General features: G+C 44.7%; 1 protein-coding gene across 1 annotated transcript in view; it reads right to left on the bottom strand.

Annotated features, from left to right (window-relative positions):
• Window positions 1–25,850, bottom strand: part of LOC119417466 (inactive dipeptidyl peptidase 10) — a 52,904-nt gene that overhangs the window by 2,143 nt on the left and 24,911 nt on the right. Inside the window, exons 11-22 of the mRNA XM_037684676.1 lie at window positions 24,233–24,330; window positions 23,945–24,068; window positions 23,537–23,578; window positions 23,354–23,458; window positions 17,522–17,613; window positions 16,790–16,837; window positions 2,309–2,427; window positions 2,183–2,230; window positions 1,611–1,709; window positions 1,393–1,459; window positions 1,061–1,255; window positions 930–984 (exon numbers count right to left, since the gene is read on the bottom strand). Of these exons, the coding sequence (XP_037540604.1) occupies window positions 930–984; window positions 1,061–1,255; window positions 1,393–1,459; window positions 1,611–1,709; window positions 2,183–2,230; window positions 2,309–2,427; window positions 16,790–16,837; window positions 17,522–17,613; window positions 23,354–23,458; window positions 23,537–23,578; window positions 23,945–24,068; window positions 24,233–24,330 (1,092 nt within the window). The remainder of the gene's footprint in view (window positions 1–929; window positions 985–1,060; window positions 1,256–1,392; window positions 1,460–1,610; window positions 1,710–2,182; window positions 2,231–2,308; window positions 2,428–16,789; window positions 16,838–17,521; window positions 17,614–23,353; window positions 23,459–23,536; window positions 23,579–23,944; window positions 24,069–24,232; window positions 24,331–25,850) is intronic.

Here is a 25,850-nt window from a genome sequence, read left to right as displayed (position 1 = left end):
ATCCATCCATCCATCCATCCATCCATCCATCCATCCATCCATCCATCCATCCATCCATCCATCATCGTCCACTTGTTCCAAAGTCAGGTCGTGGGGGCAGCAGCTTGAACAGGGAGGTCCAGACATATCTTTCCACAGCCACCTCTTCCAGTTCTTCTGGGACTCCAAGGTCTTCCCAGGACAACCAAGAGATGCAGTCTCTCCAGTGTGTCCTGGGTCTTCCCCGGGGTCTCCTCCCAGTCGGACATGCCCGAAGCACCTCCCTAGGGAGGTGCTCAGGAAACATCCTTACCAGCTGTCTGAACCACCTCAACTGGCTCCTCTCGTTGTGGAGGAGCAGTGGTTCTACTCTGAGTCTCTCCTGATAACTGAACTTCTCTAAGGGAGAGTCCAGCTACCCTGCAGGGGAAACTCATGTCAACCTCCTGTATCCACGATCTCGTTCTTTCAGTCACTACCCAGAACTCGTGACCATAGGTGAGGGTAGGAACGTAGACTGACCGGTAAACAGAGAGCTTTGCCTTACAGCTCAGCTGTCTCTTCACCACAACAGACCGGCACAGAGTCCACAATACTGCAGATGCTGGACCAATCTGTCTGTCAATCTCACGCTCCATTCTTCCCTCACTTGTGAACAAAACCCCGACATACTTGAACTCCTCCACTTGAGGCAGAACCTCACCCTCAACCAGAAGAGAACAGTCAAAGAACCATATTCAGTTTAACTCAATGTCAAAATCAGCGTTTCAGGACGGCAGCAATCCTTTGTAGATATGACCCACTGGAATTTAGCCATCAGCTCAGTTAGCAATTAAATCATAACTAGTTTACACTTCTCCGAACTGAGGTTGTTCAAATATAAAAGTTCACAACCGCTCCACAGACCCTCATTTCAAAAGACCACGTGAAGATTTTAAAGCTGTCGTAACCTTTCCATATAGAGCTATCCGTCGATCGTCGATGTAAGGCAGACGCATCAGCAGCCTGCGGAGTCACAGGAGCTCTTTAGTTACACATATTTAAGATACGCAGCAGCACGTTGCTGTGTGACGGTACTGACTCTACGACTCGGAGATAATCTTTGACTCTCAGTGAGCCGAGCTTTCGTGGATCGACGGCCACGGTCTTCTGTCCACGCCCGACCCCGCTCCTGCCGTCCACCCAGGCCAAGGCCACATTGTGCGTACTGCAGAGGACCTGAGGCCAGTCCAGGGCAAACTCCTCCGTCACAGACTGACTCCCAGGAGTGCTGTCCCTGACCAACAAGACAAACGGGAAAGGCAAGTGTGGTGACAAAAGTATGGCTTAAAGAACTTATGGATTACAGGAGGGCTTTAGTTAAACGCATGTCTAGAAGTCAGTCCTTTTGTCTGGCTGTTCAGTGACACTTACACCATGACGAGGAGCGGGAGCAGGTTGGCCTCATAGCCCTGAGGTAGAGACAGCTTCAGGTGCAGATCTGACGAAAGAAACATTTCAGGCTGACTATCTCGCTTTTCAAGTCTGACATTCTTACTGCTGATAAAATCTAGTTGTTGAGAAAAACACTGCTGATGATCTACAAATACTACTCTCAAAGAAAGAGGCAGCCTCATGTTGGTCTGTTGTACCATGGTTGTCTGCCTGGACCGTCCTGAACAGAGTCTCAGGGAGCTTCTTCTCCTCCAGAGCTTTAGACAGAGGGCTGTTATCCTCCAGGATGACAAATCCTACAGAAGATGATAGACTTTATTTAAAACATCCAGACAGCTGATTGTTTTAACTCAGAGCCACAGACAGATGGCAGTGCTAGCATAAATAAAGTCCATCCTTAGGTCTGTTTCTAAACGCTCCCTCTGCTGGCTGGATGGTGGAACTGCAGTCAGCCTGAGGCATGTCCATGTGTTCATTAGGCATTAATCCCACATTAATCCAACCTTTATTTATACAGGTTAATCCCATGGAGCCTCGGGGACTCATTTATAAGAGAGACCTGATTTATTTAACAAAGACTGATGACAGCAGTGGAATAAACTTGACCAAGAAACTATAACACAAACAGTGATTAGTGAATGAAAGTAAAAAGCCAAAACACTAAAACCACTTATTGGAAGCATTTTTAACATGATCTTTTCACTAACTCTAATTAAAACCTGTGAGTGGCTTGACGATATTTGTGTACCGGTACAGGTGTAACACTCACTGGAGGGGTCCTTTGTATTGTGGACTGTCACTTTAGGGATTCCCGGACCTGGGGGGATGATTAAATAAGAAAACTATAAAAGTGAACACAGTTTGAAACCGTTCTGTTTAACCACAAGTGATTTACCCAAACAGTAGAGGGTGAAGTGGGTTTGATTGGGGCTGAAAACAGCTTTGAAGAAGCCACAACCATCGATGAGGTGACATGAGATGCACTGGCGCTCAAACACTCCTTTCAGGTCCACACTGGGAATAAACAACGAGAAAGATTATCGGTTAAAAAAAACTACTCGTCACATTTAAAGCAGTTTGATTCACTCCAGAAGGATGTCAAATGATTGCTACAGTATATGAAAAAATAATCTGAAGTCAGGTCCTCTGGACGGATTGAAAAAATAAAAATATAAAACTTGTTGAAACGTTTCGTCTTTAATCCAAAAGACTTCGTCAGTCTGAGGAGCTGCAATAAACTCAATCTTATAAATATAATATTTTGAAGAGAGATTTTACAAACAGTAAAGTTAAGTTATTCCCAAATATTATGTTATGTATTTTATTTTTTGATCCTCTCCATTCCACTGAAGGTAAATCTGAAACAGAAATAATCTTCTGCCAAGTTTACCCAGGCTATCCATAAAACTGCCCTACTTGTTAAATATGAAGCGATGTAAGCCAACAGAATCTAAATGAATCATCAGAAAAAAGACAGGCGTGACTGTCTGTTAGCAAAATACCTGATGAACCAGTTGGTGAAGTCTAATGAAACTCTCAAAGTATTGATTGGCTGTACAACCACAACTGATTAACTTTTAATCAACCCAATTCAAGATGGCCGCTACAACTAATTAACATTAGCAACAAATAAATGACCAAAGGTCAGGGAATTGTACAGATCTTGAACTCAAACTTGTTGTAGTTATAGCTGAAAGATATCCCCAGCACATATTTTATGCCTTACCAAAGTGGAAGAACGCTTTCCTTAAAACTACATGTCTATACAGGTCAACGGATGTTCAAGATGGGTTTCGCATCATCTAATATTTGCTCACAGTGTACAGACAATATTCCTGACAATTACATCCACGCATTTTGGTTCTGTCCACCTGTTCAGAGGTTTTGGTGCCGGATATGTGAAGACTTATCAAAGTGTCTGAGATGTAATATTCCACTCTCTCCGTCAGTTTGCTTATTGGGCCACTTAGATGATGTCACCTTGGAGACAAAATCAATTCATATGATTCTCACTGCCTTATGTATAGCAAAAAAAAACTATACTCATGAATTGGAAAAATAAAATACACTTAGTATTAAACAGTATAAAGACCTTCTGTTGGATTACATCAGTCTTGAGACAGCCTGTACACCCACATAGGACTATTCTCTCGGGACTTCTTTAATCGGCTCCAACACGTAGTGGAGGTGGGTGGTCCCCTTTGATTCTGTCCCGTGGGGCATGGTGGTCGGTGTGGGTGGGGTGTCGGGGCTGGGGACATGGGGGGGGGGTCATGGGCCTGGAGCGGTGGCGCCCGACTGGGGAGGTGGCTCTGGTGGTTCTGGGTGATGGCCTGTACTGGCTGCATGCGGGCTTCTGGGCGGTTTGTACCGGCGGACATGGGTTACTGGCCTGGTGACCTGGCTGTCCCTGGGTGGGTTTGGGGTGGTATCGCTCCTGGGCGGGGTTCCCGGCTTGGTCCGGGGGTCTCGGACCAACCTGGGTGTCTTCTTGCCTGGTGGTGGCCGCGGCGTGGTGCTTGGCTGGGGGGCTGGGCTGTGGGGGGCTGTGACTGGGGTGGGGTATATTCGGGGCTCTCGCATGGGGGGCTCTGTGCTGTGGGACCGGGGGATTCTGGGCTCACTGGGTGTGTGCCCTCACTTGCATGGGGCGCTCTCGCTGTGGGTGTTGTTATGGGTGGACTGGTCTCTTGCTTTTTTGGGGTGGGGGTGCGCTCTTGGTCGCTGTGGTGCTCTATCTCTGGCTGTTTGGGCACTCCTGGCTGATTGTCCCGGTTGGGGTTTGGTGGCCTCTCTGGTTGGGGGGCTGGGTGTTGGGCTAGGAATCGGGTTGGGGCGTCTGGACGGTTTCGGGATGGGGCTGGGTTGCTGGCCCTGGTTCTGGTTGGTCCTCGGGGGCTATGTGCCAGTCCGTGGCCTTGATCCCTGGTGGTGCGGCTGCCACCTCCTCCTAGGTATCTCTGTTAGAGCCTCTCTCCCCTGGTGGATCTCGGAGAGTGGGGGTGCCTATTGGGGTCAGTGGGGGAGCTTGTCCCCTGGGGGGGGCATTGCCACCTCAGTTCACCTCCCCATCCCGACGTCCTCCTCCGCCCACTCCACCACACCACCACTCAAACAGGGTTTTGGGGTTCAGGTGCACTACTGAGCTACGGGGAGAATCATCCATCTCCATGGCTGGTGGGGTCCTGGGCCCTAATTTTAATATACAACCTAGACACTCACTTATAACACTCTCACGACACATGCATATATAGGACCTGGAGTGGGCACATGGTCGCACTTAGGTGGTGGGATGTACAATCATTTCTACCTCCCGGACCTGTGCCCACTCTCATGTAGCATGTAGACATTTAGGGTTCTGGGCGGAGATGAGGGGTGAACGGGCGCCGCCTGCTCTCTGGGCAAGAGGTGGGTCTGTGCCGGTCGCCACCTCAGCCCCCCATTTTAAACGCACTGTATAACAACATGCATCAACACCATATTCGAGTGGGAGGAGGAGGAAGTGGGTCTGTCCATAATTTATTTATGCATATATATAAAAAAAAATTATTTCACAAACACCTTCTTTCTCTGTGTGACACTAGGGGTCGGGGATGGGGGGCGCATTGTTGGGGTCTGGGCTATGGGTGGGCTTTGGGCCTTGGGGGCGGTTGGTGATGGGGCCAGTGCTCCGGTTCCCCCTGGGCTGTTCCGATTCCTTTAATCTAGGTTCCTGGTTGCGATGGCCGGCACTTTGACCGGGGTGGCTGCCGGCTTTCGGCGGGGGGTCGGCTATGGTAGTGTACGTGTGGTCATTGGTGGTGTAGGGCGGCGGTTGGGGGCGTGGCTTCGCTTCATCGGGGCACTGGCTGGTCTTCCTGTGTGGCATTTGCGGTGGGGGTGCTGTGTGTGTGTGTGTGTGTGTGTGTGGGGGGGGGTGCGTAGGTGGCGTGCTGGGGTGTCTCCGGGCCTGTGGTGTGGAGCTCTTGATGTGAAAAGCTGGCCCTCCTCGGCTGCAGCTCCCTGCTGCTCTGCCCCTTGGGCTGGGGCCGGCCTGTGGTCGCTGTCAGGTAGATGGTGCATGCGGTCGGCCCGACAGAAATTCTGTCGGGCTATCTGTGTGTGCCTGTTTGTGGCTCGGGTTGGGGTTTTGGTGGTCTCCCCTCTCTTGGATCAATTTGGGCCCCACGTTTGGTGTGGGGTCCACTCCCCCCGGTCGTGCCCCCCTTTGGCGGGGGGCCCCCTTGCCGCCGGTGCATTGGTGGCTCTCGGCGTCTGGGCTGGGTGGTGGGGTGTACTAGGTCCGCCCTGGTTGCTGCCTGGCAGGGCCTGGGTGCCCTGGCTCTGTCGGGGCTCTGCTGGGGGGTGGTATGGCCTCGGGGCTTGGGGCTCGGTGTCCATGGCTGGATCTACTTGGGGGGGCATGGGTTGCTGGCCGGACCTGTGGGCTCGTCGCTGCAGCTTCCTGGAGGCTCTGCATTGTGGTTGCTGGGGTCACCCAGTTCTTTCCTCTGCTCCTCTCTGGGGGGTGCGGTTCTCCCTGTTGGGAGACTCCTGGGGCTCCGGGCCTGTGGGCCGCTGTTTGTCTGTGGCTCCGGTCCTCCCTGTGTTGCCATTGTGTCCTGGGGGGGCGGGTCTGTGGGCCCCCGCATCCACTATTGGGCATTCTTTTGGAGAAATCTGGTGGTGGCGGGCGTGCTTGCGCGGGTGTTTGGATTCAGGTGCTTTGACAGATGCACGCTAGGTTGGGTAGTGGTGGAAGCTAGATGATTCCTTGTGCCATGTCAAATGTTTCATGGTGATATTGTGGGTGGCATTGTGCTGTGCATGTTGTTTTGTCGTGGTGGTCTCTCGTTTTATCTATTTCTCTTTTATTTTTTTTCTTCTTTCTTCTCTTTCTTTAAAAAAAAAAATTTAAAAAAAATTGAGCGATGATGATAAGTTCATTGAAACACTTCACAATGTTTCTACACTTAAACTGAGCTCACAAACAAACAAACCAAAAAAAAAAAACTACATGTCTGTCTGTTAGCAAAATATCTCATGATCCACTGAGTGGATTTTGATTAAACTCTCGGAACGTAATCATTGGATATGTAATGAACATACAGGTCCTTCTCAAAAAATTAGCATATTGTGATAAAGGTCATTATTTTCCATAATGTAATGATAAAAATGAAACTTTCATATATTTCAGATCCATTGCACACCAACTTAAATATTTCAGGTCTTTAATTGTTTTAATACTGATGATTATGGCATACAGCTCATGAAAACCCAAAATGCCTGTCCCAAAAAATTAGCATATCATGAAAAGGTTCTCTAAACAAGCTATTAACCTAACCATCTGAATCAACGACGTAACTCTAAACACCTGCAAAAGATTCCTGAGGCTTTTAAAAACTCCCAGCCTTGTTCATTACTCAAAACCACAATCATGGGTAAGACTGTCAACCTGACTGCTGTCCAGAAGGCCATCATTGACACCCTCAAGCAAGAGGGTAAGAAACAGAAAGAAATTGCTGAACGAATAGGCTGTTCCCAGAGTGCTGTATCAAGGCACCTCAGTGGGAAGTCTGTGGGAAGGGAAAAGTGTGGCAGAAAACGCTGCACAACGACAAGAGGTGACCGGACCCTGAGGAGGATTGTGGAGAAGGGACGATTCCAGACCTTGGGGGACCTGCGGAAGCAGTGGACTGAGTCTGGAGTAGAAACATCCAGAGCCACCGTGCACAGGCGTGTGCAGGAAATGGGCTACAGGTGCCGCATTCCCCAGGTCAAGCCACTTTTGAACAAGAGACTGCATCAGAAGCATCTCGCCTGGGACTGCTGCTGAGTGGTCCAAAGTTATGTTCTCTGATTACAGTAAATTTTGCATTTCCTTTGGAAATCAAGGTCTCAGAGTCTGGAGGAAGAGAGGAGACACATAATTCACATTGCTTGAGGTCCAGTGTCAAGTTTCCACAGTCACTGGGATGTCATGTCATCTGCTGGTGTTGGTCCACTGTGTTTTATCAAGGGCAGGGTCAATGCAGCTAGCTATCAGGAGATTTTGGAGCACTTCATGCTTCCATCTGCTGAAAAGCTTTATGGAGATGAAGATTTCATTTTTCAGCATGACCTGGCACCTGCTCACAGTGCCAAAACCACTGGTAAATGGTTTACTGACCATGGCATTACTGTGCTCAATTGGCCTGCCAACTCTCCTGACCTGAACCCCATAGAGAACCTGTGGGATATTGTGAAGAGAAAGTTGAGAGACGCAAGACCCAACACTCTGGATGAGCTTAAGGCCGCTATCGAAGCATCCTGGGCCTCCATAACACCTCAGCAGTGCCACAGGCTGATTGCCTCCATGCCACGCCGCATTGAAGCAGTCATTCATGCAAAAGGATTCCCGACCAAGTATTGAGTGCATAACTGAACATGATTATTTGAAGGTTGGCGTTTTTTGTATTAAAAACACTCGTCTTTCATTGGTGGGATGAAATATGCTAATTTTTTAGGACATGCATTTTGGGTTTTCATGAGCTGTATGCCATAATCATCAGTATTAAAACAATTAAAGACCTGAAATATTTCAGTTGGTGAGCAATGAATCTGAAATATATGAAAGTTTCATTTTTATCATTACATTATGGAAAATAATGACCTTTATCACAATATGCTAATTTTTTGAGAAGGACCTGTATATCTGTCGATATTATTCATAAATTAAACAGATTCTTTCATTTTTCTGGACTGAGTAATATCGTGCCTTGAATGATTAAATGTGGACGGAAATGTGTTTTAATTTCTGACTCACCAACAACAGTGAGCCGTTTAATTAAAACGATTTAACACATCACACATTTACAATAATTGGCAGATTGATTACAATAACACATAGCTTAATTAGCAAGCTTTACAATTAGAAAACCATACGGCCATGGTTTCCTCCCAGCTTTTAAACCAACAGACATTTCTGAAAATATCTGGATGATTACTGGCAGATAGAAGAGTTTTAAAGAAGGGAAAATGAAGGTTAAATGGAGAGAGATGGGTGAGGGAATTTGTCTGTTATAACCAGAACAACATGCTCCTTTGGACCCAGCTTAACCCACGGTACACTTCGCAGTTGAAGATCGACTTTTTACCTTTCTGAAGATATTTCAGTTCTGGCGTAAAGTTCCACTTCAAGCCACTTTTCAGCGTCTCCGTAAGAATAGCAAAGATCTCAGGAGCCGTGAGATCATTTCGTTCAACAGCAGCTCACCTCCCAGGTGGACTCACAGGAGCTGTGAGTCCGTCAGAGGTTCCACTCAGATGTGGAAGATTCCATAATCCCCACGAGACTCGGAACTTTGTTCTGCGTAGTTCCCGTTGTTCTCCGTTTCGAACTGCATTCTGCACTCCGAACTGAACTTTGTTCAGCTTAGTTCCCGTTGTTCTACTGGAACTAGGAAGTGTTGACCCTTTTAAAGAGGTCACTTCCGGCTCCTCTGAGAACTTCCTGATTGGCTGATAGAGCCAACAGGGGTGTGGTCTTAGTGATGTAAGAGGTTATTAAAAGTCAAGGAGAAAGATTAGATTGTTTAAGAACAGACAGAAAGATGTTTTGAAGAAATTAGACTTTTTGGAGCCAGTCTCCTCCTATCTGTCTGAAAAAGTTAAACATGACATTTCTTTCCAGTAAACATGTTTTTGACCGAAACTTGACTTTTGACCGACTTACAACTTCCTCATTTCAGACAGAAAATCAAAATGCATAATTACTCTTGTAACAAACATTAACTTGATTTCTACTTTGAATGAGGATTAAAAATCATTTATACTGTTTCACAGTTGATTTAAAATGAGTAGTTCACTTCAACATTTAAAATGGTTTGAACTAAACACACTTTTGATTATCAAGACATTTGTAAAATAGTAATGATAATAAAAAGAGAGTGTTCTTTCAATTGATCAGTGCAGTACACACTTAGAAAGTCTCTGGATGAACTTAATTTTGTGTTTCTGGACTCAAATCAATGAAGTAACAGTTCTTGTCTCAGGAAGGCCCTCAGGGCCAGATTTGACCTGAGGCTTAGTTCACTACAGATATACATCTATAACTGATTAACTATTGGAATCAATCTGATTCAAAATGGCTGCAACATCTGATCAACCTTATCAAACACAAAAATAGCAATAAGTATATTTCGAGGATGTTGAGCTAAACTTTGACTGGTAGTAGCTGAGAGTAATCCTCAACACGTTCTCTAAGTACTAAAGGATTACACAAGATCTTTGTTCAGAAATTTAACATCTTGTCATATGTGTGTCATCTGTACCGGCGTATGTCCCACCACGTTCTCTGGGGTCAACGGACCAGATGCTCCTCGCAGTTCCAGGAACTCGTTTTAAGCGCAGAGGTGACAGGGCCTTCTCTGTCGCAGGACCAAGACTTTGGAGCGAGTTACCTCTGCTCGTAAGACAGGCCCCTCCCTCTCGGTTTTCAAATCCCGTTTAAAAACTCACTACTATTCAGTAGCTTTCACCACCAGATGATCTGTGTTTTGAACCTGTATGCTTCACACTGGTTAGTCATTATACTTTGTATTTATTATTTACAACGTTTTTATGTCTATATTTTGATTTTATTCCATTTTGTATGTTGCTTTGTGTGTTGCCTGTTTTCTGTCTGTACAGCACTTTGATTGGCCTTGTCGCTGTTTTAGTTTTAAGCGCTCTATAAATAAAATGGTATGGTATACAGCAGTACTGGATTAACTTTACTAAAAAGAGGATTTGTAGGTTTTCTCAAAGTCGATTTTAAGTTTGCAATGTCTTGGAACAAGATTTAATCAAGTTGAAGCACTTAATGCTAACTTCATTTCCTACAAAACACTAACTTGTAACGGCTGCAGGGTCGGGTCGTTCCACCTCAGAGCCAGCGAGGCTTTTCTGAGCGGTTGGTTTCTACGACTGATTCAGGTTTACAGAAACATTTGGAGGCAACTGTCAGCAGGTGTTTCCACACTGTGGAGGAACACTGCAGCAACATTACTGTCCTGCACTTTGTCGTCTCAGACGTTCACCTGGAGCTGAGCCCCAAACAGCTGCAGACTCCGGGCCGAGTCATCGGTCAATCCAAGCAGCAGAGGAACATGTGGGGCCTGACAAACACAGCAGGGCAACATGCATCGACTTCTATGACAGGTTCTTTTAAATTACTGGTCTTAGTGTCCAGCAGGTTATTTAATATCATTAGTGACATATTTTTTAAACTGCTACTTATTGCCGTGCACTGCCATGAAAGACTGGCATTCATTACCTGTGTGTGTGTCCATGTGTCTGTTTGTAAAAATATCTCATGAAGCAATGGGTGAATTGTATTAAAAAGAATCTTTAGATGTACATCTGTAACTTATTATCTTCTGGAGTCAACCTGAGTCTAGATGGCCACCACAGCTAATTGAATTTAGCAAACACAACATGGATACAACTCAGTGTCTTTTTTAGATATTGAGTTAAAAATTGTTGCGGTAGTCACTGAGACTACTACTACTACCATACTACTAATACTACTACTAATAATAATACTATTACTTTATTTATAAAGCACTTTAAAACCACCGCAGCTGCTGTACATGTAAAATCAAAAACGTTTAAACATTAAGACCAATAAAAACAATAAAAACTGAAGTGCAGAGCAAGTTTCAGGCTGTAAGAGACAGGGAATAAAAATGGACAATAAAGGGGCTCGTCTGCTGGAACGTGGGAGATCGTTCCATAATCCTGGAGTGGCAACAGAAAAAGATCTGTCCCCTCTGAATCTCTGTTTGGACCAGTGCTGTAGTCCAGTGGCCCCCAACCTTTATTGCGCCACGGACCGGTTTAATGTCAGACTATGTTTTCACAGACCAAGTGGGGTGGCAGACTGAGTCCTACCCCAGAGAATTTGACTGCAAAACCGCTGCAGCTCTTCAGGACAAACTGAGGTTGCTGATTTGTCAGTTGCTTAATTGTCAGTTATAAACATCAACATTAAAAGAAACAAACATTTGAAATATATCGGTCTGTGTGTAATGAATACAAGTTTCACGAATGGAATTACTGAAATAAATCAACTTTTTCACAACATTCTCATTTTATGACCAGCACATGTATTTCAAATTTACTTTTAATCACTTTATGTGTGATTTATAAGTGTATTAAGTGCTCGTTTGGACCTCGGCACCTCCAGGAGCAGCTGATCAGCTGATCTGAGGCACCGAGCAGGAGAGTACGGGTGAAGCAGCTCAGAGAGGAAGGATGGAGATTGGAGAACGACCGTTTAAACTTTTAAAAACAAATAAAATAATCTTAAAATGAACTCTAAAATGAACAGGCAGCCAGTGGAGTGAAGCCAGAGTGGGGGTGATGTGCTTCCTCTTATGGACTCCAGTTAGAAGCCGAGCAGCGTTCTGGACCAACTGGAGACGTCTGAGGGAGGACTGGCTGACTCCAAGGTAAAGAGCGTTGCAGTAATCCAGCTGAGAGGTGACGAAGGCATGGATTACTGTTTCCAGCTGTTGTTTTATCAGAGTCAGAGAGTCAGAGTTTCTTTATTGTCATTCGCACCTCATGTGGTACATGTGGTGGAGCGAAATTATGTACACAGGGTCCCAGTTACATCCAACAATAAAATGTATAAGAAAAACAGTAATAACATCTAAGATATGAACTAAGAAAAACATCAACTAAATATACACTAAGCACTCATAACATAAAACATTGAACATCACCACAAACATGAACATGAGTCTGTGAGCAGATGTGCACGCATGAACACATCAACATTGAAACAGATCAGCAGCAACATGAAACAGATCAGCAGCAACATGATATGGTTTTTCACAGTGATTATTCTGGTTAGAGATTCATGAGTCTAACAGCCTCAGGGTAGAAGCTGTTCCTCAGTCTAGTGGTTCTACACTTAATGCTCCTTAACCTCCTTCCTGAGGGGAGTGGGGCAAAAAGTGTGTGTGCTGGGTGGGTGGGGTCCTTCATGATGCAGGTGGCCCTCTTCCTGCATCTGGAGGTGTAGATGTCTGTGATGGTGGGGAGACTGATTCCAACAGATTTCTGTGCAGCCTTCACCACTCTCTGCAAAGCTTTTCTTTCTGCAGCTGTGCAGCCTCCATGCCACACATTGATGCTCGAGCACAGGATGCTCTCCACTGCACACCTGTAGAAGGAGGTGAGGACTGAGCTTCCCAGACCAGCTCGCCTCAGCCGTCTGAGGAAGTAGAGTCTCTGATGAGCTTTCTTGATCAGGCTGGTGGTGTTGTTGCTCCAGCTGAGGTTGTCATTCATGTGTACACCCAAGTACTTGTAGCTGGAGACCACTTCCACCGCAGATCCTCTTATGTTCAGGGGGGGTGTAGGTGTTTTTGTTCCTTCTGAAGTCCACAATCATCTCCTTTGTCTTCTTCACATTGATGTGAAGGTTATTCTCTCTGCACCAGCTCTCCAGGTGTTCCACCTCTTGCCTGTAGCTGGACTCATCATTGTTTGTGATGCATCCCACCACCGCTGTATCATCTGCAAACTTTACAATGTGACAGCCTGGATGGGTAGCTGCACAATCATATGTGAGCAGAGTAAACAGGAGGGGGCTCAACACACATCCCTGAGGAGAGCCAGTGCTGAGGGTTATGGTGGAGGAGGAGAGGTTGTGGATCCTCACTAACTGTGGTCTGTTTGTTAAAAAGTCTAGTACCCAGTTGCAGATGGAGGGGCTTAGTCCTAGTGTGGATAGTTTGTCCATCAGGGTTTGGGGGATCATGGTGTTGAAGGCGGATGTGAAGTCCACAAAGAGCATACGGACGTAAGAGTTTTTCTGCTCCAGGTGGTTGAGTGCAGTGTGGACCACAGAGGAGATTGCATCCTCTGTTGATCGGTTCTCACGGTATGCGTACTGATGAGGGTCCTCGTTGATGTTGATGGTTGTTTTGATGTGAGTCATGACCAGTTTTTCGAAGCATTTAGCGACTATCGGGGTGAGGGCCACTGGCCGATAGTCATTCAGACCAGTCACTGTAGAGCTTTTTGGGACTGGGATGATGGTGGCAGTCTTCAGGCAGGTGGGAACTGTCTCCAGGGTAAGTGAGGTGTTAAAGATGTCTGCCAGCACCTCACAGAGCTGATCAGCACATTCCTTCAACACTTTTCCGGGGATGTTGTCTGGGCCAGTTGCTTTGTGCGGATTAATCCTCCTGAAGGTACTCCTTACTTCTGCTGAGGTCACGCTGAGATGCTCTTCATCCGGTGGTGAGGTGAGTCTGGTGCTGGGTGGTCTGTTCGGGTCTTCAAAGCGTGCATAGAACTTGTTGAGGGCATCAGGCAGAGATGGGTCTTTGGGACATTGTTCACTCCTTCCTTTATAATCTGTTATGCACTTAATGCCCCTCCACATGCTCCGAGGGTCTTGTGAGATGAATTGACCCTCGATCCTCTTTGCATATGTGCCCTTGGCCCTCTTAATACCAGCAACCAGCTCTTTTCTTGTCCTACTCAGCTCCTCTGAGTTTCCAGACCTGAATGCAGTGTTCCTGGCTTCCAGCAGGGTACGCACCTCTGCATTCAGCCAAGGTTTTCTGTTTGGGTAGCTTTTAACATTTCTGATAGTGGAGACTGTGTCAGTACATGTACTAATGTAACCCAGTACTGAGGATGTGTATTGGTCAAGATCAAGCGAACCTCCATTTTCAGCAGCTTCTCTGAAAACCTGCCAGTCTGTTCGATCAAAACAATCTCTCAGTATGGGGCTACTGTCCTGGATCCAACATTTAACTTTCTTTTGAACCGGTCTGGAGCGTCTCAGCGGGGGCATGTAAGCAGGAGCCAGGAAGATTGAGATGTGGTCTGACAGTCCTAGGTGGGGGCGGGGTTCGGCTTTGTATGCATCTTTTACGTTCGTGTAAACACGGTCCAGCGTGCGGTCTCCACGTGTCGGAATCGTCACATGCTGATTAAAGCTTGGGAGACAGTCCTTTAGATTCACGTGGTTAAAGTCTCCGGCTACCACGTAAAGAGCCTCGGGGTGTTTGTTCTGCAGCGAGCTGATGATATCATGTAGCTCCTGTAGTGATTCATTAGCATTAGCGTCGGGAGGAATGTAAACAACTGTGATAAAAGTCACTGTGAACTCTCGGGGTAGATAATGTGGCCGACATTTCACTATTATGAGGATGGGCTTTACCTTAGCCAGATGTCTGAGGTGATAAAAACTGGTCTTGACCACCGCTCCAATCTGGGAATCCAATTTAAAATCACTTCATTTTAAAACCCAAGTTAGAAACTGTTTCTTTACATGTGGTGCCAGAGGATCCAGATCAACAGGGCAAGGTTCACAAGAGCCACTAGGACCAAACACCATCACCATCAAAGGCAGCAGTCAGGTCGAGCAGGACCAGAACCACATGTTCAATCATTGGCCATAAGAATATCGTTAAAAACTCGGACTAGAGCTGACTCTGTGCTGAGTTTTGAAGCCAGACTGAAAAACCTCCAGGATATTGTGCTCATCCCCAAAAAAAAACATTGACCTGGGATTATAAATTATTTTTCTAAAATTTTTAAAATAAAAGGCAGCTTGGAGATGGGCCTAAAATTAGCCAAGACAGTTTGGTCTAGGCTTTTTAAGCAGGAGCTGCACCACCGCATGTGTAAAACTTATTGGGACAACACCTGAGGACAGACTGCTATTGATAACAGCAAGAATCACCTGCCTCACGCTGGAAAACACCTCTTTTAAAAGACGAGGGGGGACAAGGTCACGAGGAGAACCTGATGGTTTAATATGGTCGACCACATCCTCTAAAAGGGTCAGAGTCACTGGTTTGAATCTATCGAACACAGCCAGGAGGGGTCAAAAGCAGGGGATGAAATAAGGGCCCTTGTGGTAACAACCTTATTTTTTTTTAAACTGCAGGAAGTCATTACAGAGTTCTGTAGAGGCTTCCAGGCAGACAGGTTGTGGGGCCTTCAGGACAGAGTCACCAGTTTTAAAAAGGACACGTGTGTTGTTGTGATTGGACACAATAATGTCTGACAGGTGTATTTTAGCCTCTTTGACAGTGTTCTGGTACTGACGTTGACAGTCCTTTAAAATGTGAAATGAAACCTCCAGTTTATTCTTTTTCCATCTCCGTTCAGCTCTGCGGCACTCCTGTCTGGCTGCACAAGTTCTTTCATTAAACCAGGGTTCAGATCTGGCTTTAGGCTGCACCAGTTTAGATGGAGCCACAGAGTCCAGAATGGCTTGACAGGAGGAGTCAAACCAGGAGCTCAGCTGTTCGGTGTCATCAGCAGAGAACTGACCAGCAGTGGAAGGGTTAAAAACTCTACGGCACTGGGCAGGAGCGCAGGACTTAACTGGAGCACAGGACAAACCAACATCAAATAAAAACAGGCCTATGGTCAGAAATCACATTGTCCGAGAGAACCAGGTTCATGTGTGGGAAATAGACAAAAACATATTTAAAAACAATTTAAAACAAATGTACTCACTGTACTTATGTACTGCTAACCCTGTTGGATGGTAAATCAGGAAATAGTCCATTCATCCATTCATCCATTCATCTATCCATCCATCCATCCATCCATCCATCCATCCATCCATCCATCCATCCATCCATCCATCCATCCATCCATCCATCCATCCATCCATCATCTTTACCCGCTTCTTCCTTTTTAGGTCGCGGGGGTCACTGGGGCCAATGTCACCAATATCACTGTGTGAGGGGCGGGGGACACCCTGGACAGGTCTCCAGTCCATCACAGGGACACATGGAGACAAATGAGACAAACAACCATTCACTCTCTCACTCATGCCTAGAGACAATTCAGAGTTACCAATCAGTCTAACATGCATGTTTTGGGTCTGTGGGAGGAAACTGGAGTACCTGGAGGAAACCCACGTGTGCACGGAGAGAACATGCAAACTCCACCCAGAAAGTACCCTGGACTGGGAATTGAACTGGGGTAACCTGCTCGCTGAGAGGCAGCAGCTCTACCAACTGAGCCACCGTGCTGCCCAGGAAATAGTCAGAAAGTCTAATCTAATCTGTTTCTCTAGTTGTCCCTGGTCAGAATCACCATTCAGATATTTTTCTTTCTACAAGTGTTGAATTCAGACGTTGGCTTCAGACATATTGCCACTTTTGTCTCTTCCACTTGGACTCCCACCATGGGTGTCTATTAATAGACTATGATGGAAATGAAAACACTCCACTTTCAAATATCTTCCATTTTATTTTTAGATATTCAAAATTAAAAGATCTGCAGCGTGAATTTGAATATGCTAAATATAGCATGATCACTAAACATACGGTTGGTGACACAAATAACAAGTTCTCTAACAGCGTTATGAGACATGGAGGAGGCGTACCTGTACAGATGTCGGCTCTGTCTCGATTCCTCTGTGCTCAGAAAGTATCTGATGAGGAGACACAGACACACCATGTTACTCAGTCCTGTCAAACATCAGAGTGTCCTAACGTCATCTTTTATTCTAAGCATCTATTTCTCATCAGGCTTGTTTACAGCCTTTAGCCTTTATGGGCTCAGTTTTGCAGCAGCGCGTCAGATTGTGGAGCCGCTTGTTTTCAGTGTGCCTCACTGCATCAGTCATGTTGAGTTTTCTCTTCTGTACGAATGTGAGGGCGATACAGAAGAGGAATCACTTGTCTGGAGGCAAAAAGCAGTGTCAGCCTGAGGGCTGTGGTGCTGAAAAAGAACTGTCTATAGATTTACAGCGGGGTTTTCTTTGCCCAGTCCACGTGGGATATATGCCCTCTGCAGAATAAAACAGCTTTAGGTAATAATCTGATCTTCCTAACTAATCCTTGGGTAATCCTTGGTCTTCTTTTTTAGTCATAGCTTCAGACTGAGCGTCTTCCTCTGACCTGTTACCCACAATCAGATCTGCGCTGCTAAAAATGTTTTATTTTCATTTACAATCACAGAGACTGAAACAGTCTGCAGCAGGTGAGGCACCAAATTACAGCGAGTCACAGAGATTTTAATGATAAAACCATGACTCTACCCTCACCGCCTCCAGCTATGAAATCATACAGGGTGATTGGATGAGGCTTCGCCACACTCTGTGGCTCTCACGTACATTTTGCCAGCCTGCTCGTCTAAGGCGCACAGCGAGGCGACATCCCAGCTCCCAGATGTCAAGAAGCGAGGAGGGACAGAAGGGATGGCAGGCTGCGTTACACAGAGAGAGACGAAGAGCGTGAAACTTTCACAGACACAGAATAAAAATAGGAACAGCAACACAGCAAGTTTCTGTCAGAGGGCAACCAGAACGAAACGTTGAGAGATTTACTCAAGATTCTGGAGGTTCGGGTGATTATTGTTTTAAATGAGGTATTTGGTTTATTTTTATACAGCAAATACAGACTGCAAATAAATAAATCTGTATGTGTGCTGATCTCTAAAATGCATCATTATTCCTCATGTTTCCTAAGAAAGCATCACATTTTTAAATAGATCATCCTGCGTGATCCCCAGAACATCTGAAGGTTTGAGTGAAAAACGACATACGCCACGTTTTATTCACCCTTTGTACATGAGGCCCCTGGCTTGAGGAGAAAATCTTAAATTTTTCCTCAGAAATGAGTTTTAAACTGCACAGTAAAGTTGGACTGTTATGAAGCAACATGCAGACCCAGAGAAAAATAAAGCTCACCGACTCCAATCAGTCATCCATAAAACTTTTACATAACTTCAAGAAACACTGGGGCCTCGTGTACAAAGGGTGCGTATGCACAAAAACATGGCGTACGCCCTTTTTCACGCTAAACTTCAATCAAGCTGCATCAAGAATGAAATGACCGTGAAAATGTGCACAGTCCCACACCAACTTCATGGCTGGTGTATGGTTACTGGTCCATTGACAACACTTACAGGTAATACTGGGAAACTGTCAATGAAGTGAAAACTATTATTGTACACTGATTGTATTGAACAATTGATACATGCGCTTGAATGCAATTAAGATGAGTGGATATAAAAACATGCACATAGTAGTGCAGAAAATACCTTTAACAACAACATATTTAGTCTTATTAGAGGATATAACAAAAGGTGCAATACGCAGAGCATGTATTTAGAGATGGAGATGATTTTCTGGCCCACGATGACTGGCTCATCAACCGTTTTAGGCCTGCAAGGGCAATCGTTTTGGAACCGTGCTTGGAGCGTGACACAGCGAGGAGTTGTGTGCTGCTTGTACACATACAGCTGATGACCACACTGGGGTTCCTGGTAAAAGGGGCATTCCAGAGGGAGCTGGCAGCCCGATCTGGACTGTGCCAGTTGAGTCCAAGCCGAGCCATGCCAGCTGTGTGGGATGGAGTTATCCATATGTCAGCCAGGTATATTAAATTCCCTACAATGCAGTTGAACAGGCAAACATTAAAGCACAATTTGCAGCAAGAGACAGTTTTCCTAACGTAATCGAATATTGACTGCACACACATTGATATACAGTAAAAGCACCATCACAGGATTAATATGTTTATGTTAACAGGAAGCAATTTAATTCAGTCAATGTGCAAAATATGTGATGTGCAAAAGCAACAATACTGACGACTCTGCTCAAATGGGGTGAGTTCGTCCTCTCCGGTACCCCCACCTGTTTTGGCCGCACTTTGGCGATGAACAGTCGTCTTCCGCCTCACATCCACCTTGATGTCTGACCATTTTGTCTTAATTTCTGCAGGTGTGCTGCTCTGGCCCCACAACATTTACACACATGGTCCCACTCACTCCTCTTGCACTTGGCGTTAATGCCAGAGGACAGCGTACCAAACAGGATGTTTTTATGAGCCTCTCATTTAGAAGCGTCTCCAACTCATATTCCATTAAGTTTCTCTTTCCCGTGTGTAAACATGCTTTCAGATAGTGCACAGAGGAAATTCCTCAGGTGCAGGGCATATTTAAATCGATTTGCATAATAAAATGGAGGTGTCTCGATTAAAAAAAGTTGGATATTTCTTCATGTGCACTCAATTCCAAGTTGATTGGGATTATCATTCTTTGTTAAAAACAGGTCTCTCTTGTAAATGAGTCCCAGAGGCTCAGTGAGACACACCTGTATAAATAAAGGTTGAATAAATGAATGTACTGTACAAAGGAAGTGAGCTTGGATTCATGCGTGCACATGGTTTCATACATCTGGATTGATTTGTGCGTACGCTGTTTTCTCAATTTAAGCGTACGCCATGTTTCAGCAGGAAAGCCACACAAGTTTTTGTACATGAGACCTCAGGTCAGGTTTAAAATGATTCAAATCTGACCTTGAAGAGAATAAAAAAACACAACAGATTGCACCGTGTCATTATTGTTAGACAAAATGAAAAGTTGTGTGTGAAAAACTGAGTCCACCACCTGATTCAGGAGAACGACTTTTAGCAGCAAGAACCTGAAGTAGTAGCCTGCAGTATACAACAGAGCCACTAAACTGCTCAGGGGCCACAGTTACTGAACGTTAGCAGCTCAGGGGCCCGACATCCAGCAGTTAAAGCCATTATGTAAATAAACTAATAATCTGTTACCTTTTAAATTATCGTAGTTTATTTTTGTTGCATTGAATCATAAATTAAATAAACAGAACACCAAAGTGTAATTCAAAGAAACTATATTTCAAGATTTATTTCCTTGCAATAAAAGTTGTGATAGTCTAATGAGAAACAATCCTAAAAACAAAAATTACACACTATGCCTCCTGTTTAACACAAATATTATTCTGCCATCTCTGACTTGACGAATCTTTACATTTTTCAAAATAAAAAATGTTCCTGAATGACCGACATGTTGCTGTTCCAGGTGGGTCCATTAAGAACCAGTTCTCATTCACAATGAAATGGCTGCACAGACCAGTTCTTCCTCGAACGGTTCATAAATCACAGGTGAAGCGTCTGCTCAGGTGTGAGTTTTGAACAGAACCAAAAGAGGCAGAGCAGAAATCAGCTGGACTGAAAGAGAGCGTGATGGGTCGAACATCTCCTTTTTGTCTTTTACTACAATGAATTAACTTAATCGATCCTATTTGTTGTTAACTATTTTAAAACTAACTACAAAGCTGCTGTGCACCATCATCAATATTCCACCAGTAATAAATCTGTGTGTTGTTGTGTAATCCAGTTTGCAGATGATCACACACTGATATGATCAGTTTATTTGAACTCCCCGCACAGTGAGAGAGAGAAAAAGTGCGCTGCCTTTCAGTCGTGTTTCTGATCATTTATTCTTCTTCCAGTTGTTCCCTCTTCAGGGTCTCCACAACGAGTCATCCTCCTCCATCTCTGTCCTCACTCCAACTACCTCCATGTCCTCTCTAACTGCATCCATATATCTCCTCTTTGTCTTTTTCCTGGCAGCTGCATTTCTAACATCCTTCTACCAATATACCCACTGTCCCTCCTCTGGACATGTCCAAACCACTGTCACTCCTCTGGACATGTCCAAACCACTGTCCCTCCTCTGAACATGTCCAAACCATCTCAGTCTGGTCTCTTTAACTTTATCTCCCAGTTGTTCAACCTGTGCTGTACCTCTGATGATCTCATTCCTAATCTTATCCATCCTTGTCCTTGAGAACCTCAACATCTTCATTTCTGCCACTTCCAGTTCTGTCTCCTGTCTTCTTGTCCATGTCTCTGTCTCCAGACTATACAACATAGCTGGTCTCACAACTGTCTTGTAAACTTTTCCTTTGACCTTTGCTGACACCTTTTTGTCACAAATCACTCCTGAAACTTTTCTCCATCCTGCCTGGACTCTCTTCTTCACCTCTTTACCACACTCCCCATTTTCCTGGACAGTGGACTCCAAGTACTTGAAGTCCTGCACCTTTGTGACCTCTGCTCCTTGTAGCCTCACTGTTCCACCTCCTCCCTCTCATTCACACATGCACTCTGTCTTACTACGTCTGACTTTCATTCCTCTTCTTTCAAGTGCATATCCACACTTCTCCAAGTTCTCTTCCACCTGTTCCCTGTTCTCACCACAGATCACAATGTCATCTGCAAACATTGTAGTCCATGTTGATTCCTGCCTGATCTCATCTGTTAGTCGGTCCATCACCAGAGCAAACAAGAAGGAGCTCAGAGTCGATCCGTGATGCACTCCCACATCCACCTTGAAGCTTTCTGTCACTCCTACAGCACATCTCACCACTGTCCAGCTGTCCTCATACATGTCCTGCTGTCCTCATACATGTCCTGCTGTCCTCATGCATGTCCTGCTGTCCTCATGCATGTCCTGCTGTCCTCATGCATGTCCTGTTGTCCTCATGCATGTCCTGCTGTCCTCATGCATGTCCTGTTGTCCTCATACATGTCCTGTACCAGTCTAACATACTTACCTGCCACTCCAGATTTCCTCATGCAATAATTAACACCAAAACACAGCTATTTGTAGGCCCCAGATTAAAGCAAGCAAGTGTCTCTATTTTAATTTATTTTATCATCCCCCAAACTCACAAATGCCCCATTTCCACCAATATTACTCAGCCCCAACTCTGCTCAGCCTGCCACGGAAAGATCTCTATTCCACAGTACTTTTTAGATGATTTGAGGCTGATTCAGGACCTTTTTGTGTCCCTGCTTCTCTGGTGGGATTCTAGTCCCCGCCTACAGAGCCGGTCCAGAAGTGTAAATGGAAACACAACGAGACATGAGCCGATCTGGACTGACCCGAACTGACCTGATCCGCACTGTGACAGTGGAAAAGGGGCATTAGTCAATGGTTTTTGTGGGGAGGGGGCTCTTCATAAAGAATATTGCACATAAAAAGTCAAAAAAGTTGAACATTGCGATGGGAACATAAAAGGATTGGCTCTTTGACTGAAATAGTTCCCATTTTAATTTTTAAAACTCTCTCTCACAGATTGTTTTTCATATTTTTATTTATTTTTTATTAATGAACTCATCAGCGGGCTGAACTTAAGTCACCTGCGGGCTGTCAGTTGAATAGCCCTGGTATACGACTTTAAAAGTGTCTCACGTGGTTGGGGACCAGTTCTGATTCACTCTTGTGTCCACCTTTGCTTCAGTTCAAAGGTTTGCAGACATTAGTTTCAGCTCCGTCCTCTTCAGGTCCCACCGCGCTACGCTGAGGTCTGGATTTTGACCGAACCGTTACAGCACCTTGATTATTTTCTTTTTCAGTCATTCTGTTGTAGATCAGCTGCTGTGTTTGAGAACTTTGTCCTGTCCTGACATGACCCAGTCTGGTCCAAGCTTCAGCTGTTGGACAGACGTCCTCACGTTAGACTCTACAATCCTTTGGTCTACAGCTGAAATGCTACGTCTGGTTTTTGCACATGGTGCTGTGCAGTATGGGTAAACATCTCTTCTTTTGTCTCATGTGTCTAGAGGACATTGTCCCAGATATCTGATGGTTCATTTACATGAGGTTGTGTGTTGCATGGTCTGACCTTGGGGTGAATCTACTGATTTGTGCCATTCTGGGACGACTGGCAGCTGTCCTAAATGTTTTCCACATGATTGAAAATTAAATTTAACCTTTCCCAGACTGATGACAACATCAGCTTCTTTAAGGTCATTGCTGATGTCTTTCCTCTTTGGCATTGCCTTAATGCACACCTGTATACTTCAGAGCAGCAAACTGACAAACCCCTGCCTCTAGGTGCACACACTGAAGATGTTCAGTTAATTTAGTGCATCTGTTCTGCAGCACCTGGCTGAAAGTGAACCTCTTAAATCCTGAAAAAGTCGATGTTTTAAGAGTAAATTTTGTTTTTCATGCACAGATTGTATTATTTTATTCAGTTTCTAAGATGATGGGCTCTGTATTTACACAGTTTAAAGAGTTTAAAGAGACACCCAGTGGTGGCTAGATTATCACTTTTTAAAACATTTTTTTTAAAAGATCAGAAAAAGTAAAAAAATATAAAAAATCCTGCCACTGAACTGACCTGTGCTGAAAGACCAGCAACGTGGTGAAACTCTCCACGAGCGCCTTGCTTTGCAGGCAGGATGGTGTAAAAGACGGCGCCGTTCGATGTGAACAACGGCACATCCTGTCGACACAAAGCGTCCAGTTCAGAAGAAGAGGGTGATGAAGATGACAGGCGTTATAAAACATAAGCAGTGCCCACCTGTCGCTGGTTCTGCATGATGTCCATGGTCATTTTGTGTTTCTATGGGTTCCACATGACACACACACACACACACACAAAATTGATATATATATGATTTTTATCAACAAAGTGACTTAGAATAATAAGTCTTAATAAAGTTTATTATTTTTAATTATTTAAATTAGTACCAAGACAAAGCTAAAAACTGCAGTTTACCCTAAATAATAAGAAGTGAGGCAGATGACTAACAATTCTTTTCATGCAGCAAATGACCTCTAATATTAATCAGCCAGAACAAATTTGAGAGCCTCAGAAAATCAATTTCGGCTCCCACAGCCGTGTGAATGAGCCAAAACTCTATTAAAACTGTGAATTGCAGCTGAAGCCGTTCAGATTGCTAATACGGGACGAGTGACGGCAACTCACCACTGAACATGCCCCCGTGGTGGCCTCGCACACGCAGAGCACTGATTGGTTTTGGGCCCGGTTTAGCCAGCGCACCGCCAGCCTGGTGCTGCTGATCCAGGTCACCATGGAGATGTAGCTTTCTCTGGAGAAACAATGGGAGCAGGGGAATTGCAACTGACAGTTGTGTACAGGAATACTAAAAGAACCTGCAGCAAGTGACAGGGAGCGGTCTCTGCAGTGAGTAAGTGTTTCTGACAGGAGCTGTCTGAATTCATTCAGGTTTCTTCTAAATTCACAGAGATGTACCTGGCTCTGAGGGAGTCAGGAGGCAGCATCTCCAGAGTGTGAGCTGGACCGTACAGATTCACCACAAACAGACTGACTGATGGGATACCAGAGCCGGCCTGTCAGCACATGAAAGAAAAAATAATAATTAGATCATAAATATTTAGAGCGTATTTTGACAAATCTGTTTAGACCAACTAAAGACACTTTTTACCCTGGCTTTAATGAGATGGAAACTTTCCTAACAATCATTTTAAGTCACTCTACAACAATATGACTTTTTTAATATCAAACTCAAACACTATCTATAACTTTAAATAGTTATTTTTGTGAAAACCTTCTCTAATTATAATCCTGAACCTTTCTGGGTCTGCAAACCTGACTTTGGGCATTTGGGACAACTTCAGAACTATGAAGCCAAACAGATATTAGCATAAAATAAAGAGTTTGAACGTGATATTATATTTTACATCAGATTTAATACAGTTCCTTATTATCAATGAACAACAAGATTATGTTTCTGTTGTGGATCACTGAAACACAAACTCCAAAAAACACAGACTATGATAAAACAAGAACAGGAGCAGTTGAAGTAAGGGAAACATGAGTTGTGGGTGGTTATTAAACCAAAGAGATTGTGTTTCCATGAGCAGAACATGCTGTGCGAACAAAAAACAGACTCATGAAATCATATTCTGTGAAATTTCAGCATGAGCGCTGAGAATGACAGCTGAAATCTGTTAATGAATGAAATATTTAAGTTAAAAGTAGAACAGAAGCTAAACTCAGCAAAACTAACTAAAAGTTAAAATAACCAAAACCGTTTCTAAATACCTGAAATACGTAGAACCATAGTAAAAAGCTAAATGAGCAAAATAGTAGCTAAAAGCTAAAATGAACAAAACCACAGTTAAAGCCAAATGTAGTACAGCTTAAAGCTAAAATGAGGAAAACTAGGGCTAAAAGACTAAATTAGCACAATCAAAGCTAAAAGTCAAATAAAGCTTATTAAAAGCAAAGGGTAAGAGAGTATCCATCCATCCATTATCTTTACCCGCTTATTCCATTTTGGGTCACGGGGGTCGCTGGTGCCCATGTCCAGCAATCACTGTGCGAGGGGCGGGGTACACCCTGAACGGGTCGCAAGTCCATCACAGGGCCACACAGAGACAAAAGAGACAAACAACCATTCACTCTCTCCCTCACACCTAGGGACAATTTAGAGTTACCAATCAGCCTAACATGCATGTTTTTGGTCTGTGGGAGGAAACTGGAGTACCCGGAGAAAACCCACGCATGCACGGAGAGAACATGCAAACTCCACCCAGAAAGGCCCCTGGACCGGGGTTTGAACCAGGGACCTGCTCGCTGAGAGGCAGCAGCTCTACCAGTTGCGCCACCGTGCTGCCCTCTCTGTAAACATAAAAAGTTTAATTATTCAAACAGTATAAAAGTTACAAATATTTTAAAAAATTTAACACACTTTTCTCAATAATGCTATAAACAGTTTCTATTCTGAGCGTACTCTATAAAAACTTTTGTTTGGCTCTTTATTCCCTCACTCGCTCTCGGGCAAGTCGGACACTTTGTCCTCCTCCTCCTGCTCTCCTGTCCTCCTCCTGCTCCCCTGTCCTCCTCC

The sequence above is a fragment of the Nematolebias whitei genome, chromosome 11 (genome assembly GCF_014905685.2).
Source record: "Nematolebias whitei isolate Nwh7 chromosome 11, NemWhi1, whole genome shotgun sequence".
In the NCBI taxonomy this organism is placed as follows: Eukaryota; Metazoa; Chordata; class Actinopteri; order Cyprinodontiformes; family Rivulidae; genus Nematolebias; species Nematolebias whitei.
Note: the sequence above shows the minus strand (reverse complement) of the source record. Positions and strands in the feature narration are given on the sequence as shown.